Here is a 17,379-nt window from a genome sequence, read left to right on the forward strand (position 1 = left end):
ACACTTCCTTTAGGATAGGTATGGTCCCAATACGTTGAACATACTGACTGGGAATCCTAACTACATGTCACCCAGAGTCATGTATTCAATATAGGTGAATAAATAGAAATCAGCCAACCAACCAACCAACCCACTCATCTACCCACCTACAATACTTAAAGAGAAAAGCTTATTTATAAAGATTTTCTTCCTTCTTTATTATTTTTATAAATAACTCAATATGGCAATCATGCCTAGTATGTTTCCTCCTCCTATTTTTCTCACAACAGCAACTTAGTGAGATGAGTTGGGCTGAGAGAATGGCCAGCCCAAAGTCACCAGCTGGCTTTCACAGTTCAGGTTGGGTGGGATCAAAAGTCAGACTCCTGGTTTATAGCCAGGTGCCTTAATCACTAGACCAAACTGGCTCTCTTAGTGGAAGCCTTATTAGTGAAAAGAAAGGGATGTTGTAAAGCTAAATGTATGTACTTGAATCATGAGTTTAGATTATGTTTATTTAGTAACAAGACAAGTTTATTCCCAAAAGTGGAGTCTTTTATAAAAAGCACAAGGTGGCAGTTCAGAACCAGAAATGAATGCTAAGTCTATAAGATTTAAACTTAATCATAAACCCCCTCACACTGGTTCTAAATTGTAAAACAATAGAAAGGAAAACAAATCATTTGGGAAAGCAAGCTTCTTAACTCCTGTATTTTCATATTCACACACAGCTTCTTAATTGTTTTGATCCTTACGTACACATCTGTGATCTGATCAACAAAAACGGATAGGTTGGTATGAATAACTCATTCTCCTGACTGAGGAGAGGATGTCAGAAATATAATGGGGAACTAAAAAATACAGATGAATAGAGAAATAAATACATCAACACCTGCATCCCTATACACAAATACACATTTATAATACCGATACTATTTTTTTGCTTGTGCAAAGAGATAATGGGAGCCTTTTTAAAGCTATGAACAGCAAGAAGCATTTTTTTAAAAAATAAAAAAATAGAAGCATTTATTTCCATGAAAACTGATTGGCATTTTATGTCTTTTAGACCCAATTCATATTTTTGTCAAAAATTAACAATATAAGAGAGAGACGCAAAAATAAAGAAATAAATATGCTGGTTTACTGCTGCAAATAAAAGATTCAACTTTTGAAGCAATATTTATGGTAGTCCTCTTTCATTTTGAAAAAGAACATACTATTTGGGAATTGTTGCAGTGCTCTATATGAGTTTATATCACAGTAGTTTAAGACATGTATTAATTAATATTGCATTTTTTTCTGGCAGAGATACATGCCATGAACTTCTGGGACATGTGCCTCTGCTTGCTGACCCCAAATTTGCTCAGTTTTCTCAAGAGATTGGCTTGGCCTCTCTGGGAGCATCTGATGAAGATGTCCAAAAGCTTGCCACTGTAAGTCACCATGGTTTAAAATGTGAGATTTTCTTCTGTGTTAAGAATCTGCCAGGTTTTCTAAATTTACTAAATGTAGGGATGGGGAAAGCTAGTCATTTCCATCACCCCCAAATATAGGTTGTATTCACACAATGCACAAAACCAATAGTTTTTTCCTAATTTCAGTATCATTTGATGAATGAATACTGAACATGGCCATGTGTTTATGAATCTAGCTAAAGTTGGATTATTTAACAAGCTATGGTCAAGTAGGCTATTGCTTAGCATGGTGCCTAAATTAGATCACAGATAAGTACAACCATGCTATCTTTAATGTATGGTCATTGTATCAGAATTCTACATGTGAATCCAAATTTCTTTGAATATCAAGAAAATTTGGATCACAATATTTTCTGTTTGTTTGTTTGTTTGTTTGTTTGTTTGTTTATTTGATTTGATTTGATTTGATTTGTATGCCGCCCCTCTCCGGAGCCTCAGGACAAATCCAATATATTAAAAGACATCTAAAACCCATTAATAAAACCATGCAGCACAATCATACCATATATAAACAATATAACCCCAGGGGTATCTTAATTTCCCCATGCCTGATGACATAGGTGGGTCTTCAATAGCTTATGAAAGGCAAGGAGGGTGGAGGCAGTTCTGATCTCCGGAGGGGGAATTGATTCCAGAGGGCAGGGACCACCACAGAGAAGGCTGTTCCCCTGGGGCCCACCAGATGACATTGTTTAGTCAATGGGACCTGGAGAAAGCCAACTCTATGGGACATTATCGGTCGCTGGGATTCGTGCGGTAGAAGACGGTTCCAAAGGTATTCTGGTCCGATGCCATGTAGGGCTTTATAGGTCATTACCAACACTTTGAATTGTGACCAGAAACTAATCGGCAGTCAGTGTAAGCTGTGGAGTGTTGACGAGACATGGGCAGATCTAGGAAGCCCCACGATAGCTCTTGCAGCTGCATTCTGCATGATCTGAAGTTTCTGAACACTCTTCAAAGGTAGCCCCATGTAGAGAGCGTTGCAGTTGTCGAACCTTGAGGTGATGAGGGCATGAGTGACTGTGAGCAATAACTCCCTGTCCAAATAAGGTTGCAACTGGTGCACCAGGCAAACCTGGGCAAACGCCCTCCTCGCCACAGCTGAAAGATGGTGCTCTAATGTTAGCTGTGGATCGAGGAGGATGCCCAAGTTGCGAACCCTCTCCGAGGGGGTCAATAACTACCCCCCCCAGGGTAATGGACAGACAAAGCCTCCTGAAAATTATGTAAAGAAAAATCCTTAAGCTTTTTGCACTGAAAATTATGTTTCCTAATTTAGGAAACGATTGCTATCACCATCTCAAATATAGGCTTATGGGTATGCATTGAAGTCATGTAAATTATACTACTTCTCTAGATTTTAATTATTTTTAGAAAATTATTTTCCAATGCATTATACACTATGTATGTTTGGATCTATTATTAGTGTAACCTGCAATGTCTCTTTCTCAATGTACACTGTCATATTGTTCGATTTGCTTCAACTTCTATTTTTTCTGTATGGATTAAAAAATATCAGTTATTTCAAAAATGATCTTTATATTAGCCTTCACTAATTACTTACAAATATGTCCAATTAAAACAATTTCTGTCAGATACTAATTAACTTTTCCACCAAGTTTCCCCTTCTTTTATTCTGAAATTGTTTTCAGAACTCAGTCACTTATGTATTAAAAACATAATTCTTTCTTTTATTGCAATTGATTATGCTATTTTAAGCTAGTGTTGAAAAATGGAAATGGAAAATGGTCTCTTTATACAAGATCACAGGAATGAACTCAGATGCTTCTATGGAGATAATCAGAAAAGTCAGGATGGTGGGCATGACGCTGGGATCAAAGCCCAACCCCCCTTTTTATATGTCTTCTGTGTTGCATGTAGAAATGCACACTTTGATTTTACCCAGGTATGGAAGGTCAAAGAATGTATAGGATGAGGCACCTGGCTTTTGCTTTTCTTTGAAAACATTCAAAAAGCGTCTTCAGTTTGGGCTGAATAATGGACAATGGAATAATTCATATTCCTTGAGTCACCTGGTTGTCAGCACTCTTTCTAAGAATTGTTGAGGCCACTTGGAGGTTTATTTGTGCCTTCAGGGTCACCCACAAAAATGGGAGTGGAACCTTCTTGGATCTGCTGAAAGGACTGTACTGTAAACAGGAGATAGTGGTATTGTATCCCTCCCCCCTCTGTTTCTCATTGACCATAGGTGATATTTAGCCTAATTGGATCAGTTTGGGCAATTGGTAGCATAAATTTGAGATAGTTTAGAGAACCAGCACATTCCACCTCTCACAGGCCCTACCCCTGCCCGCCTGCTTTGCTGTTCATCACTTGCCCCCACCCACCCACTCGCTTGCTAGCCTTGCCCCGCCCCACCTTGCTCCACCCAGACATTCCTCATCTCCCCAGCATAGCACACTGTGTGGCTCTTAGCATTGACCATACAATATCTGCTTTGTGATTTGCCTGCCTTCTGACACACTGCCTGTGACCCAACTGAGTAGTCCTGATCTGCCTGCCTGGGTAAGTTGCATTAGTCCCCCCTGTCCCCAGCCTCCAGCTTGCCTGCCTTGCTTCACTACTTCAACTGCATTCCACACAGTCCTGGAAAGCTGGCTGGGAGAACACTCAGATGCCAGGAAATCACATGACAGTGCTGGCTGGGAGAATGCTTAGAGGCTGGGAAGCCACATGGCTGTACTGGCTGGGAGAGCCCTCTTCCCTGCCCTGGCTGCAAAGCTGCATGGCCATTCTGGCTGGGAGAATGCTCAGAGGCTCCCCCTGGCTGGAGATCTGCATGACCGTGCTGGCTGGGAGAACAAATTGCCTACCTCCTCCTTAATATTTCTTGCCATCATGTGCAGGGAAATGAAAGGTTGTGTGGTGCTAAAAAAAAGTTCAACCAATCAATTCCAACCTCTTGAAAAAGAAAAAGATCTTTTTAATTTGGAATTGATTGAGTGAATATTTTTTCTTAGTACCACAAACTTATTTCTCTTCACATGATGATGAGAAACCGACAGAGCTGGAAATCAGGTAGGCAAAGAAATTCTTGGGGCAAACAAAGGTATCTGGGCAATAATAGGTGGAGAAAGCTCCAGTGAACAAAACCCCATTGCGCTGGGCCTCCTCCTGCAGACAAACGTGCCCAGCTGTGCTTGGCCTTTCCTCAAATGGGCTGTCTGTGTGCACATGGGGCACTTGAAGAGAGCAAGAGAGCTCTCCAATCTCTCTCTATGTGTTTGTGTGTGTGTGTGTGAAAGAGAGGGGGGATGGAGGGAGGGAGGGAGGGAGGGAGGGAGGGAGGGAGCGATCCATACTTCAGCCAAGGAACCCAAACCTCTGACACTGGTGGTGGCAGCTTCTGAGCAGCGCCCCCCATAATCAGCCAGCTCCACCTGGCCTACTCCCTGGGTCTTGCCATTCTCCTTGCCCCCCTTCAAGTGGTGGCTGGCTCTGCAGGACAACATGGGGCTTGGAAATAACTTCATAATTTAGGTTGGTAAGAATGCATCTGCCAGTAAGTCCAATATCATTTGAAGAATCTGTGTGAAAATTCTAGAACTGAGGGACAAGGATCCCTGTACATGTTTTAATTTATATTCTCAAAGGTTACAGGTAGCTGAAAGAAGAAAGCAACACCTCACTCCCTACAACATTTCAAAGAAAACAAATGGGTACAGATGCATAGCAAAGTTAACTAGAATAATAAACAGATACTTAGCATTTATATAGTGCTTTAAAGTGCATAAAACATTTTGCAGATGTGGCCATTAATTTTTACACTAGACAATATAAGCATGCCAATTCTTAGGAAGGGCTGAAAAAATATTGATTTGTTTAAAGCAAGCAAATGCATTATGATGGGTGAAGCATTTAAATGAGAGTCTTTGCTAGCCTGTTCAGTTGACACCTTAAAATGTGGACCACCAAACAGCCTGTCCATGCTCTCATTCATACTGGTGACATCTCTGAACTGGTGATCACCCATGACTTAAAGTAGTTGTCTGCAGAAAAAATTCACATATATGCAAAGGCTGGTATGCAGTCTGAAATCCTACAATATCAAGGTTCCAACTCCTAGACAGTACAATCTCAACCAAGAGCCAAAAAGATATGGATTCATATGTTTCTTGATATTCTATCATTCCAGTATTTAATTTTAGCCTGTTTGATTCCATTCATCCCTTACATGGATTCTGGGTAGGACCTCTATCATACCTTCTCTTGGGCTGGGATAAAGTTATGAAAAATGGGTATAACTGCCATGGTAGTGAACTATTTTCTCCCTTATTGAAACATTGAGCACTCTTCAAGTCCAGCCTTCTATTGCCTCCTTGACAATTTGAACAAGCCATAAGGGGCAAGAATCTAGGCCAAAGGTGAGAGGGATCTTGGAGTCTTAGGGAACAACCAGCTAAATATGAGCTAGCAGTGTGCAGCAGCAGCAGCAGCCAAAAAAGCCAATACAATGCAAATTACAGGAACTGGGCATGGCTAGCCTAGTGAAGAGAAATGAGACCTGGTGACAGTGGTCCAATATTTGAGGAGCTGCCACAGAGAGGAGAGAGTCAAGCTATTTTCCAAAGCACCCGAAGGCCAGACAAGGAATAATGGATGGAAACTGATCAAGGATAGATTTAACCTAGAAATAAGGAGGAACATTCTGACAGTGAGAACAATCAACCAATGTAACAGCTTGCCTTCTGAAGTTAGGGAGCTTCATCACTTAAGACTTTCAAGTAAAGATTGGACTGCCATTTGTCAAAAATGGTGTAGGGTCTCCAGATTGAGTGGGGAGTTGGGTTAGATGACCTATAACCATGATGGCGTGCCACGGGTGACATGCAGAGCCACATCGGATGTCATGCAAGAGCTTGCCCTATGTCAGCTCCAGTGTGCATGCGTGTGATAGCCAGCAGACTTTGGCCTTGGGGAAGGCCATTTCGCCCTCCAGAGACTTTAGGAAACTTCCCTGAACCCTCCAGAGTGCAAAAACACTGCTGAACAGGCAAAACAGAAGTTCAAGAAAATGGAATTTTCACATTCTGGGGCTTCAGGAAGCTTCCCCGAAGCCTCCGGAGTGGAAAAAACAGAACAACAGGCAAACCGGTAGTCCATTTTTCTGAACTTCCAGTTTGCTTGTGAGGCATGTGTGCATGAGCAGGGGCAGGGGAGATTGTGTGCATACGTAGGGGCAGTATGAGGGTGTGTATGCATGGGGGGTAGGGGATGGGTGTGGGCACATGTGCATGTGCTAGCACATGCACACACATACTTTTGCCACGTGAACCCAAAAAGGTTCGCCATCAAAAAGGTCCCTTCCAACTCAGTTAATCTGTAAACCTATCCAGTTTCTCAAATTCCACAAGTTCAAAAGAATTCCAGATATCTCTACAAATCCCTCGGTCATCTTATTCCATATTATTACTTGACAGCAGGTTGTAAAAAACACCAGGAGTATGCAAAACCTATCTAGATTGATAAGCATACTTATCAAATATACTCATGTCCCATTACCTGCAAAGCCAGATATCTAGTCACTAATAAATTGCTCAGATAATCATTAACATGCCATTCATCACCACATCCATCTTTCCTTTTTGTGATTGAAATCCCTCTTTGTGTGTGTGTTGTAGCAACCAAAACCTGAATAAGCTGACTCACAATCATAACTAAAAGAAAAATGTAGAAGGAAAAGGTAGAATAAAGGCCTTTTTTGAGCCGCGGCACATTTTTTACATTTACGAAACCCTGGGGCACATTGGGCGGGGTGGGGAGGGCTAAAAAAAGTTTGGACAAAAAAATTCTCTCTCTTTCTCCCTTTCGCTCTATTTCTCTCTCCCTCTTTCTCTCCCTTCCTTCCTCTTTCTTTCTCTCTCTCCATCCCTCTTTCTTTCTCTTCCTTCCTTCCTCTCTTTTTTGCTCTTTCTCCCTCCCTACCTCCCTCTATGTCTTTCTCTCTCCTTCCCTCCCTTTTTTTCTCTCTCTCTCTTGCTTTCTTTCTCTCTCTTTCTCTCTCTCTTGCTTTCTTTCTCTTGTTCTCTTTCTCTTGCTTTCTTTCTCTCTCTTGTTCTCTTTCTCGCTCTCTCGCTCTTTCTCTCTCTTGCTTTCTTTCTCTCTCTGAGCTTCGCGGCACACCTGACAATGTCTCACGGCACACTAGTGTGCCACGGCACACTGGTTGAAAAACACTGTTCTAAACCACAGATTGTGTCATATTTGCTAGACATATTATTGCCATGTGAAATGCCAAGGACTGTCATCATATGCTGGATTAAGTCCACATTTTATCTTGTGTCCTTTTATTTCTGGAAGCAGCATTTTTTACTTTTCCCCTTAGCTAAACAGAGGATGGAGAGCATGTCCCTCCTTCTGCTGAATCTACATAATGCTACAAAAATATCAGAAAAAAATATTCCCTGCATGGCAAGTATTTATTACTTCTTTATTACTGCAATTTAATTTCATGTCTTTTATCTGAGTGCTTTTAAGATGGCCAACAGTGTTGCCAGAATAGTTAGTTATAAATAAAATCAATGAACAGTAACGTAAAACTGAAAATAAAACACAATCAGTTGACAAATATGTGGGAAAGGAAAAACTGAAGCTGTATAGTGGCTTATAGGGTTTTAAACACTTGTGGGAATAGTGAAAAAATTCCTTTGTGACTTTATAGATTAATTCTGTATCAACATTGTAATGTTGCTTCACCACTGGCACTTCTGATGGCTATGAAAAGAATAATTGTGCAGCTGTTCATTTGCTTAAACAGTTTGCAGATACGCAAGGGTGTCTTGCATTTTTGACTGCTTGTGATCAAAGCTTTTTTTTTTTTGCTGCAGCTGTAGACTTAGTTAAAAAAAATAGCTTCATTGCTAAGAGCCAAAAACACCAGATATTCACATGACTGCAAACTCTGTTCAGCCAAGCTGGCCCTACTGTTAGGCAGAGTGAAGTTGCTCTCTAGGCAGCTGATTTTGTGTCTCATGATTGGGCAGCAAATTGCCCTTTATATTTTTATACTAAATCAACTGTGCAGTCAAGGCTGGACCTCAGATCAGAAACCCCAAATGATGCGGTCCAGATGGTACCTTAAATGATCTAGTGGTGGTAGGGAACAGATGATGGGAAACATCAAAATGGTAACACATTAGCCAGGTCTATTATTCTTTCTCTCTTCTCATTTAAAACCTACCTGATAATGTAAGGCTAGTCTAATATGTTCAGAGTTACAAATGCTTTTTTGTTTTGTTTGGAAAAAAAATGTATATACTTTGATTGCAAAGTAGTGTTAATTCCCATATGTTTATCTATGTGAATTAGTTAGATTATAGTAATACAGAAGCTGTTGTAAAAAATGGAAGAGGGGAAATATTAGTTAAGGAAACATCTTCAGGGCATTCAGTCCAAGGCATTAAGCAAAGGTATACAAAACCATATGGCATTCCCTAAAACAACAAAGCTTCTAGAAGCTTTCTTCTAAAATTTATTACAAAACCATGAATTTAAATCTTTCAGAAGGGGAAAATAGTCTGATTAATGACTTTATATGAAGAGTACCGGTAATTCTAATTAAGTTATGGCTTTCATTCTGGTCTGATCCTCTTTCCCGTACCATTCCATGTAAAGACCAGCTACATAATTTGGCACAGAAAACCTTGAATATCTCTGGTCTAAAAGTAGTTGACTATATGATTGTTAGTACTTTAAACACTCATGGGATTTAAATACTCATGGGATTTATTTCAAATCCTGAAATAATTTAGTTAGCCTTGCACTTCAGACTACAAATGAGTTCAACGATTTTTGCTTCAGTGTGAGGATTGCATTCCCCCCTTTTAAATTAAATATCCTGTTAATAAAAAAGTGCAGGTAGTTCTCAATTTGTGACTGTTAGTTTAATAATGGTTTTATATTATGATGGCCTTGGAAAAAGTTATTTACAACCTGTAAACTTACAAGAATCACACTATCCCTGCAGTCATATGATCATAATTTAGATACTTGGCAACTGGCTTGCATTTGAAACTTTTTGCAGCATCTTCTGGTCATGTGTTTATAATTTTTTACTCTTTTTGCCAGTATCCAGCAAAAAAAAAAAAAAAGGTCCATTGAGGAGCTGGAGTCATTTAACAATTTGCTTAATGACTGGTAAAACAGTTGTAAAATTGGATCAGATCATGTGATGATTTACTTTGTGTGCCTAATTTTCAATGGATTCTGATCCCAATTTATATATACAATATATATAAAAGCAAAAACCACTCACACATTAATCATGAAATCTCCAGAACCTACAAACCTACCAACTTGAAATTTGCCATATATGTTCCTCTTGGCTTCTAAGTGCTCACTAAGAAAGGATTTTTCAAAATGACCACCAGAGCACAAGTATTTCTTATATTATCATTAACAAGCTCTGATACTAAGGAATTCTAGTCCCCCTCCCAACCTGAAAAGCAATCTGATCCAAATGCAAAACACAATCAGCTTTGCTTTTGCTTTCACAGCAGCAAGCAGCATTACTACAGAACAGTTGAGCTAAGCCACACAGAGACTCTTTCCTGTCTCCTTGTTCACATAGCAAATACTCTTTGATTTCGCTATATAACACAAATTTTGTTCCCAGCTTTTAAATGTTATATTCCAATTGCTTATGTCTAAAACAAATTAAAAATTGCTTACATTCATCATAAACTTCGCTTTTGTGACCGCAGCAATGGAAATTATGCATTTTTACTATAGAAACAGACGATTTTGCATCTTCTCATATATACAGTCAGACTAAGAACACTATATGCATTGCAAATTTACACAGATTACCAAAAACTGTTCAGAAGTGTGCGGTTTTCCGAGATTTACGACTATACTGCAAATCAGTTTCACGAATCAATCCCCAAATATAATCGCCCATTATGTTTTCGTTATATTGTCCTTGGTTCAAAGTTCATAATGTCCTGGTGAAAGCGCTCGCCTTGCTCCTCTGAATAAGCTCCCATGTTCTCTTTGAACTTATCAAGATGAGCATCAAGGATATGGATTTTGAGTGACATCCTGCAGCCCATTGCAGCATAGTTCTTTATCAGAGTCTGACCCAGTTGTACATAGTTTTCATCTTTATGATTGCCTAGGAAGCTGCGAACCACTGCGATAAAACTGTTCCAAGCTGCTCTCTCCTTCCTATTCAACTTCTTGGGAAATTCACTGCACTCTATGATCTTCTTGATTTGTGGTCCGACGAAGATACCAGCTTTGATCTTTGCTTCAGACAGCTTAGGGAAACGATCTTGGAGGTAATTGAAAGCTCTCAAGTCCTTATCTAGAGCCCTGACAAATTGTTTTATGAGCCCCAACTTGATGTGTAGTGGTGGCATCAGCACCTTGTGTGGGTCCACCAGTGGCTCCCACTTTACATTGTTCTTCCCCACAGTGAACTCTGTCTGCTGAGGCCAGTCCCGCCTGTGGTAGTGCGCTTCAGTATCCCAGCTGTCCCAAAGGCAAATAAAGCAAGGATACTTAGTAAAACCACCTTGGAGGCCCATCAGGAATGACACCATTTTGAAATCTCCGATAACTTCCCAGCCGTACTCATCATACTCCAAGGCACCTAGCAACATCTTGACACTGGTATATTCCTCTTTCAGGTGCACAGAGCTACAGGAAGAGACGGATACTTGTTCCCATTGTGAAGCAGCATGGCTTTGAGGCTCTTGCATGAGCTGTCTATGAAGTGGTGCCATTCATTGGGCTTACAGGTGATACCTATAGCCTTGAATTGTCGCAGAAGCCCAGTCCATCTTGATGACTGAAGAAGATGGAAAAAACTTGGTGATGCTTCCTCTGATCTGTGACTTAGACGCTTTCATCTAATAAGTTCCATTGCTGGAGCCTTGATGTCAGAAGCTCAGCGTTGGACTTGGTGAGACCAAGGTCTCTGATCAGATCATTGAGGTCTTTTTGGTTAGGATAGTATGGCTTCCGCTCCTCATCTGCATATGAAGAGAAATCGTGATCTTCAATGTCTTCCTCGGTGTCTGACCTACTGCTTTCTTTTTAAGGTGGTGTAGCTCTATCTGAAGGTGTTGGTACAGGAAGGTCAGGGCAGTGTGGTACTGGGGCAATAGATGAAGGAATGTCAGGCTACGTTACAGGCGATGTATTTTTGCCAGTGCAACATTTTGAAGGGTCCACCATGCAGAAGTAGCAATTTGTTGAGTGATCAGTCGGTTCACATCAAATTCTTGGGATAGCAAAATGCACGGCTCTCTTCTCTCCCCTGTACCAACCTATAAACAAACAAAATAAAATTTGGATTGAGAATTTGATTTAGGCCTATTTCACACTAATGACTAGTGATATTTACAATATTAACATAGTTAATTTGCTATTTAAGAGAGTAGCATTTATCCACTTACCTTCAATAGTTTTCTTGCAGCACTCACATGTGAAATGAGGAGCCCATAGTTTGTCTTGGTCACCAACAGGCATGCCGAAGTATGCTTTGTAGGCCTCACACATCTTAGCAGATACTTCTACAGAGTACTTTTTCGCTTTTGTTTTTATAAACTGCCACATACGTAGCAAAATGCGTCTGCTGGATGTATGCAACCTCTTGATACCATCTAAATTGACTAAGTTGCTGTGTACTGTAAGGAAAAAGGATGTCTCTCCAAACTTGATAAAAATGGTCTTTATTCCATGCAGTATTAAAGTACAAGAGTGTACTGAGGATTCAGCAGAGCAAGATTGATTACCCGGTACCAGAGTAACACAATATATATACATTTACATTCCTAAGCTCCTCCTGTAATGGGTGTAGGGTGAAGTGTGAATACTGTCCTTATTAGAATCTGAATAGATATTGAATTCACACCTGTCTGTCTAGGTCAGTGTTTCCCAACCTTTTTGGAGCCGCGGCACATTTTTCATATTTTCAAAATCCTGGGGAACATGGGGGGGGGGGGGGGCGCTAAAAAAAGTTTGGACAAAAAAAATATCTCTTCCTCCCTTTCGCTCTATTTCTCTCTCCCTCCCTCTTTCTCTCTCTTCCTTCCTTTCTCTCTCCATCCCTCTTTCTTTCTCTCTTCCTTCCTTCCTCTCTTTCTGTCTCCTCCTTCCTCTCTTTCTGTCTCCTCCTTCCTCTCTCATCTCTTTCCTTCCTTTTCCTCCCTTTCTCTCTTTCCTTTCTCTCCCTTTCTGTCTATCCTTTCTATCTCTCACCCCTTCTCCCTCTTTCATTCCCTTTCTCTCCCTCCCTTTCTCTCTCATTCCTTTCTCTCCCTCTTTCCTTCCTATCTCTCTTTCTTTTTCTCCCTCCTTCATATCTTCTTTCTCTCCCCCTTCCTCCCTCTTTCCCTTTCCCCCCTCCCTTTCTCTTCCTTTTTCTCTATCCTTTCTACTTCTTACTCTTTCTTTCTCTCCCTCCTTCATTCAATTTTCTCTCCCTCCCTTCCTCCCTCTTTCCTTTCTCTCCCTCCCTTTCTCTTCCTTTTTCTCTATCCTTTCTACTTCTTACTCTTTCTTTCTCTCCCTCCTTCATTCAATTTTCTCTCCCTCCCTTCCTCCCTCTTTCCTTTCTCTCCCTCCCTTTCTCTTCCTTTTTCTCTATCCTTTCTACTTCTTACTCTTTCTTTCTCTCCCTCCTTCATTCAATTTTCTCTCCCTCCCTTCCTCCCTCTTTCCTTTCTCTCCCTCCCTTTCTCTTCCTTTTTCTCTATCCTTTCTACTTCTTACTCTTTCTTTCTCTCCCTCCTTCATTCAATTTTCTCTCCCCCCTTCCTCCCTCTTTCCTTTCTCTCCCTCCCTTTCTCTTCCTTTTTCTCTATCCTTTCTACTTCTTACTCTTTCTTTCTCTCCCTCCTTCATTCAATTTTCTCTCCCCCCTTCCTCCCTCTTTCCTTTCTCCCCCTCTTTCTCTTCCTTTATCTCTATCCTTTCTACTTCTTACTCTTTCTTTCTCTCCCTCCTTCATTCAATTTTCTCTCCCCCCTTCCTCCCTCTTTCCTTTCTCTCCCTCCCTTTCTCTTCCTTATTCTCTATCCTTTCTACTTCTTACTCTTTCTTTCTCTCCCTCCTTCATTCAATTTTCTCTCCCACCTTCCTCCCTCTTTCCTTTCTCCCCCTCTTTCTCTTCCTTTATCTCTATCCTTTCTACTTCTTACTCTTTCTTTCTCTCCCTCCTTCATTCAATTTTCTCTCCCTCCCTTACTCTCTCTTTCCTTTCTCTCCCTCCCTTGTTCTCCCCTGGGGCTGCCTGTGCCTGCCCTGCACCACCCAACACGGACGGACAGCCCCCGGTCGTCGGTTCGTCGCCCCCCACCCCCCCCACGGAGGGAGATCGGGCTGGCGGGGGCGGCGAATCCACCTCCCCAACCGCGCGGAGGGAAATCCGGTAGGCGGGCGGGTGGCCGCGGCTCCCTGCGCGCCCCTGGAAAAGCCTACAGGGCCACCTACAGGGAACGGTGCCCGAGGCCGCTTTAGCCGCCCCCCCGCCATCTCCCCGCGACTGCCTGCGCCGCTGCAGCCGTGCCCACCCGCTCCCACTGCCAGTGCCCTCCCGCCGGGCCCCAAAGGACACTTGCCGATGACGACAGGGAAGCTTCAGCTGGGCGGGCGCTGCCGTGCCGGTGCCTCCGACCTCCCGGTTCCTGCTCGATGCCGCGGCCCAGCTGAAGCTTCCCTGTCGCCTGGGCGGGGCGCTGCGGTGCCTCTGAACTCTCCGCTCCTGCCCGATGCCGCGGTTTCTGGCGCTCTCCTGCGCGCCCCTGGAAAAGCCTACAGGGAACGGTGCCCGGGGCCGCTTTAGCCGCCCCCCCGCCATCTCCCCGCGACTGCCTGCGCGAAGAATGGAGCTCTCCTTCCTGCCTTCCTTCTTTGGGGCCCAGCAGGAGAGCACCAGAAACCGCGGCATCGGGCAGGAGCGGAGAGTTCAGAGGCACCGCAGCGCCCCGCCCAGGCGGCACACCTGGCGATGTCTCGCGGCACACCAGTGTGCCGCGGCACACCGGTTGGGAAACGCTGGTCTAGGTCAATTCCCCTTTATCTGTGATGGCCATTGCCCACTTACTACGCAATCCCAATCAATTAGATCCTGTCTCTCTGTCTCTCAGGAAGGGCTATAGTGGCCCTATATAACTGTAGTTATACAACTACCTACAATTCTGTATAGTCCCAGAAAGTTCTAGATAATTCTGGACAGTTTTAGAAACTTCTTGATAGTTCTCACGATTCCAGAAGCTTCTTAAGTATCTTGAAATATTGCGAATATCCTTAAAAATAGATCAATTTCAAAATATCATTGTACTGACCACAAAAGCAAAGTTTACAGGGAGTAATAACTTTTTCTATTCATTTAAGGTACAAACAATCAGGAAAACAGACTTAACAACTGGGAACAATTTTGTTTTTGAATATTGTTACATGGTGTTTTCCAAACACCCCTCAACTCTAGCTAGATGAATACCAATGGATGCTGGTAGACAGAAACTGATTTCCCCTCCCTTATTTTCCTCTTCCGTTCAGATGAGTCTGTTCCTTCTACTGTAACACCAGTTAAAGGGAAAAGAGGCAAAAATGGAGGAAAAGATTTACAGATACAATTAGGAAAACACAAGTAAGGGAAGCTGCCTGTTACTCCCATGGCTAGTTCTATGTGGCATGCTTCAGAGTCATCCTAGTCATCAGCCTAGTCATCCTCCAGCCAGACAGCAAAGCCAGGAATGTTGTTTACAGGGAGATTCTAAGCAATTCATCTGAGGGATGAATTGAAAGTCTATGTCAGTGATGGTGAATATTCTTTGAGTTGTGTGCTAAATGGGGGGGGGAGGGTTGCAAGTGGGGTGTCATGCACCCATGTGCCCACACTCATAATTCCATGCATGCCCTCATACATGCATGTGTGACAACCCCCACTCCTGGCACACAATAGCATGCTCATTTCTCTCTCTCTTCAAGCTTCAGAGCCTTTCTAGGAGTCTGGGGAGGGCTAAAATGTCCTTCCCCAACCCCTGGAGGCCCTCCAGAGATGAGAAATGACCTGCTTCCCAACTTCCCAATGGGCCATTTCTGCCCTCTGGAGGGCTCCAGATTGTGGGGTGGATGGGGAAGGCCATTTTCTTCCTCCCCAGGCTCATAGAAAGGCTCTGGAGAGAGCAAAGAAATGGGCCTTCCCCACCCTCTTCAGAGGCTGGAAACAGCCCCTTTTCCAACTCCCAGTGGGTCCCGGGAAGGCCTGAAAACCAGCTGGCCAGCACATGCATGCGCGCTGAACCTGAGCTTGTGTGCATTTGTAGCACGTGTGCCATAGGTTCACCATCACTGGTCTGTCATATGCAAATAATGTCCTCATCTGGAACAGAAATTTAGCTTACCATCTCTTACAAAATAATACAGTCCCTTTTTAAACTACTCATTTCCATATTTTTGGAGTATAAGATGCACTGGAATATAAGTCGCACCTTAGTTTTGGGGGAGGAAAACATGGAAAAGAATCGCCTAGTCTGGCTTAGTCTCATCAGCTTCAGCACATTATTTTATCTCCTGGCCAAGGGCTTAAAAATGTTTTATTCTGAGAGAGTAACAATGAAAAAGCTTACAAGCCAGTACGATCTGGGAATATCATTAGCACCTGGAAAGAAACAGTCTGAGCAAGTAGAGCAATGGAAAAAACCCTGCAAAAACTTAGGGCTTGGAAAACATTTTTCTTTGCAGAGAGTAACAATGAAAAAGCTTACAAGCCAGTACGATCTGGGAATATCATTAGCACCTGGAAAGAAACAGTCTGAGCAAGTAGAGCAATGGAAAAAAACCCTGCAAAAACTTAGGGCTTGGAAAACATTTTTCTTTGCAGAGAGTAACAATGAAAAAGCTTGCAAGTGGGTAAGAGCTGAGAACATCATTAGCACCTGATTAGGGGTGGAAAGAAACATTTGGAGCAAGTTAGACCAATGGAAAAAAACCTGCAAAGACTTAGGGCTTGGAAAACATTCTTCACAGAGAGTAACAATGAAAGAGCTTGGGTACATTAACAGCACCTGGTTAGGGCTGGAAAGAAATATCTGGACCAAGTAAAGCAATGAACCCCCCCCACACACACACACAAAGACAGGGTTTGGAATACATTCTTGGCAGAGAGTAACAATGAAAGAGCTTGCAAGCTAGTAAAAGCTGGGAACATTGCTAGCACCTGGTTAGGGCTGGAAAGAAACATTTGGAGCAAATAGAGAATGAAAAAAAACAATCAAAGACAGGGCTTGGAATACATTCTTGGCAGAGAGTAACAATAAAAGAGCTTGCAAGCCAGTAACATCTGGGAACAGTGGTAGCACCTGCTAGGGCTGGAAAGAAACCTACTCAGAGCAAGTAAGAGTAATGAAAAAGGCCCTGCAAAGACTTAGGGTTTGGAAAACATTTTTCGCAGAGAGAAACAATGAAAGAGCCTGCAAGATAAGAGCTGGGAAGATCGTTAGCAGCTAGTTAGGGCTAGGGGAAAAAAAGCTACATTCAGAATATAAGACTGACCCTAATTATCAGCCTCTTTTAGGGAGGAAAAATGTGCCTCTTATACACTGAAAAATATGGTAATTTCCAAGCTTTAAATGTCAATTTATTAAGTCCCATCACCGGTATCAGCTAGTTGTGTCATAAATCAAGCACTACCTGTATTTCTAACTGCTAATAAATTATGCACTACCTGGCTTGTAGTTGTGCAAGCATTCCTTTGCATAAGTTTCACTGAATTTAGGATTTATTTTTGAGGAAATATTCATAACAAAGGTCTATTTGGGCATTCCTCTTAAGAATCCTTATGACTTGTACATCAACTTTAGCTCATTTATATTGCCGGAGTCAGTGCAACATAATTCTAGATCCATATTAAAACAATGCCCAACAGCTCAATGGAAGACTTAGAAAATAT

The 17,379-nt window shown here is 42.2% G+C and overlaps 1 protein-coding gene across 1 annotated transcript in view; it reads left to right on the plus strand.

Moving 5' to 3' along the window:
* The window catches only part of TPH2 (tryptophan hydroxylase 2), a 114,776-nt gene that overhangs the window by 29,089 nt on the left and 68,308 nt on the right, over positions 1-17,379 (plus strand). The window contains exon 8 of the mRNA XM_070754759.1: positions 1,286-1,412. Coding sequence (XP_070610860.1) covers positions 1,286-1,412 — 127 coding nt within the window. The remainder of the gene's footprint in view (positions 1-1,285; positions 1,413-17,379) is intronic.

This window comes from Erythrolamprus reginae, chromosome 6 (genome assembly GCF_031021105.1).
Source record: "Erythrolamprus reginae isolate rEryReg1 chromosome 6, rEryReg1.hap1, whole genome shotgun sequence".
Taxonomy (NCBI): domain Eukaryota; kingdom Metazoa; phylum Chordata; class Lepidosauria; order Squamata; family Dipsadidae; genus Erythrolamprus; species Erythrolamprus reginae.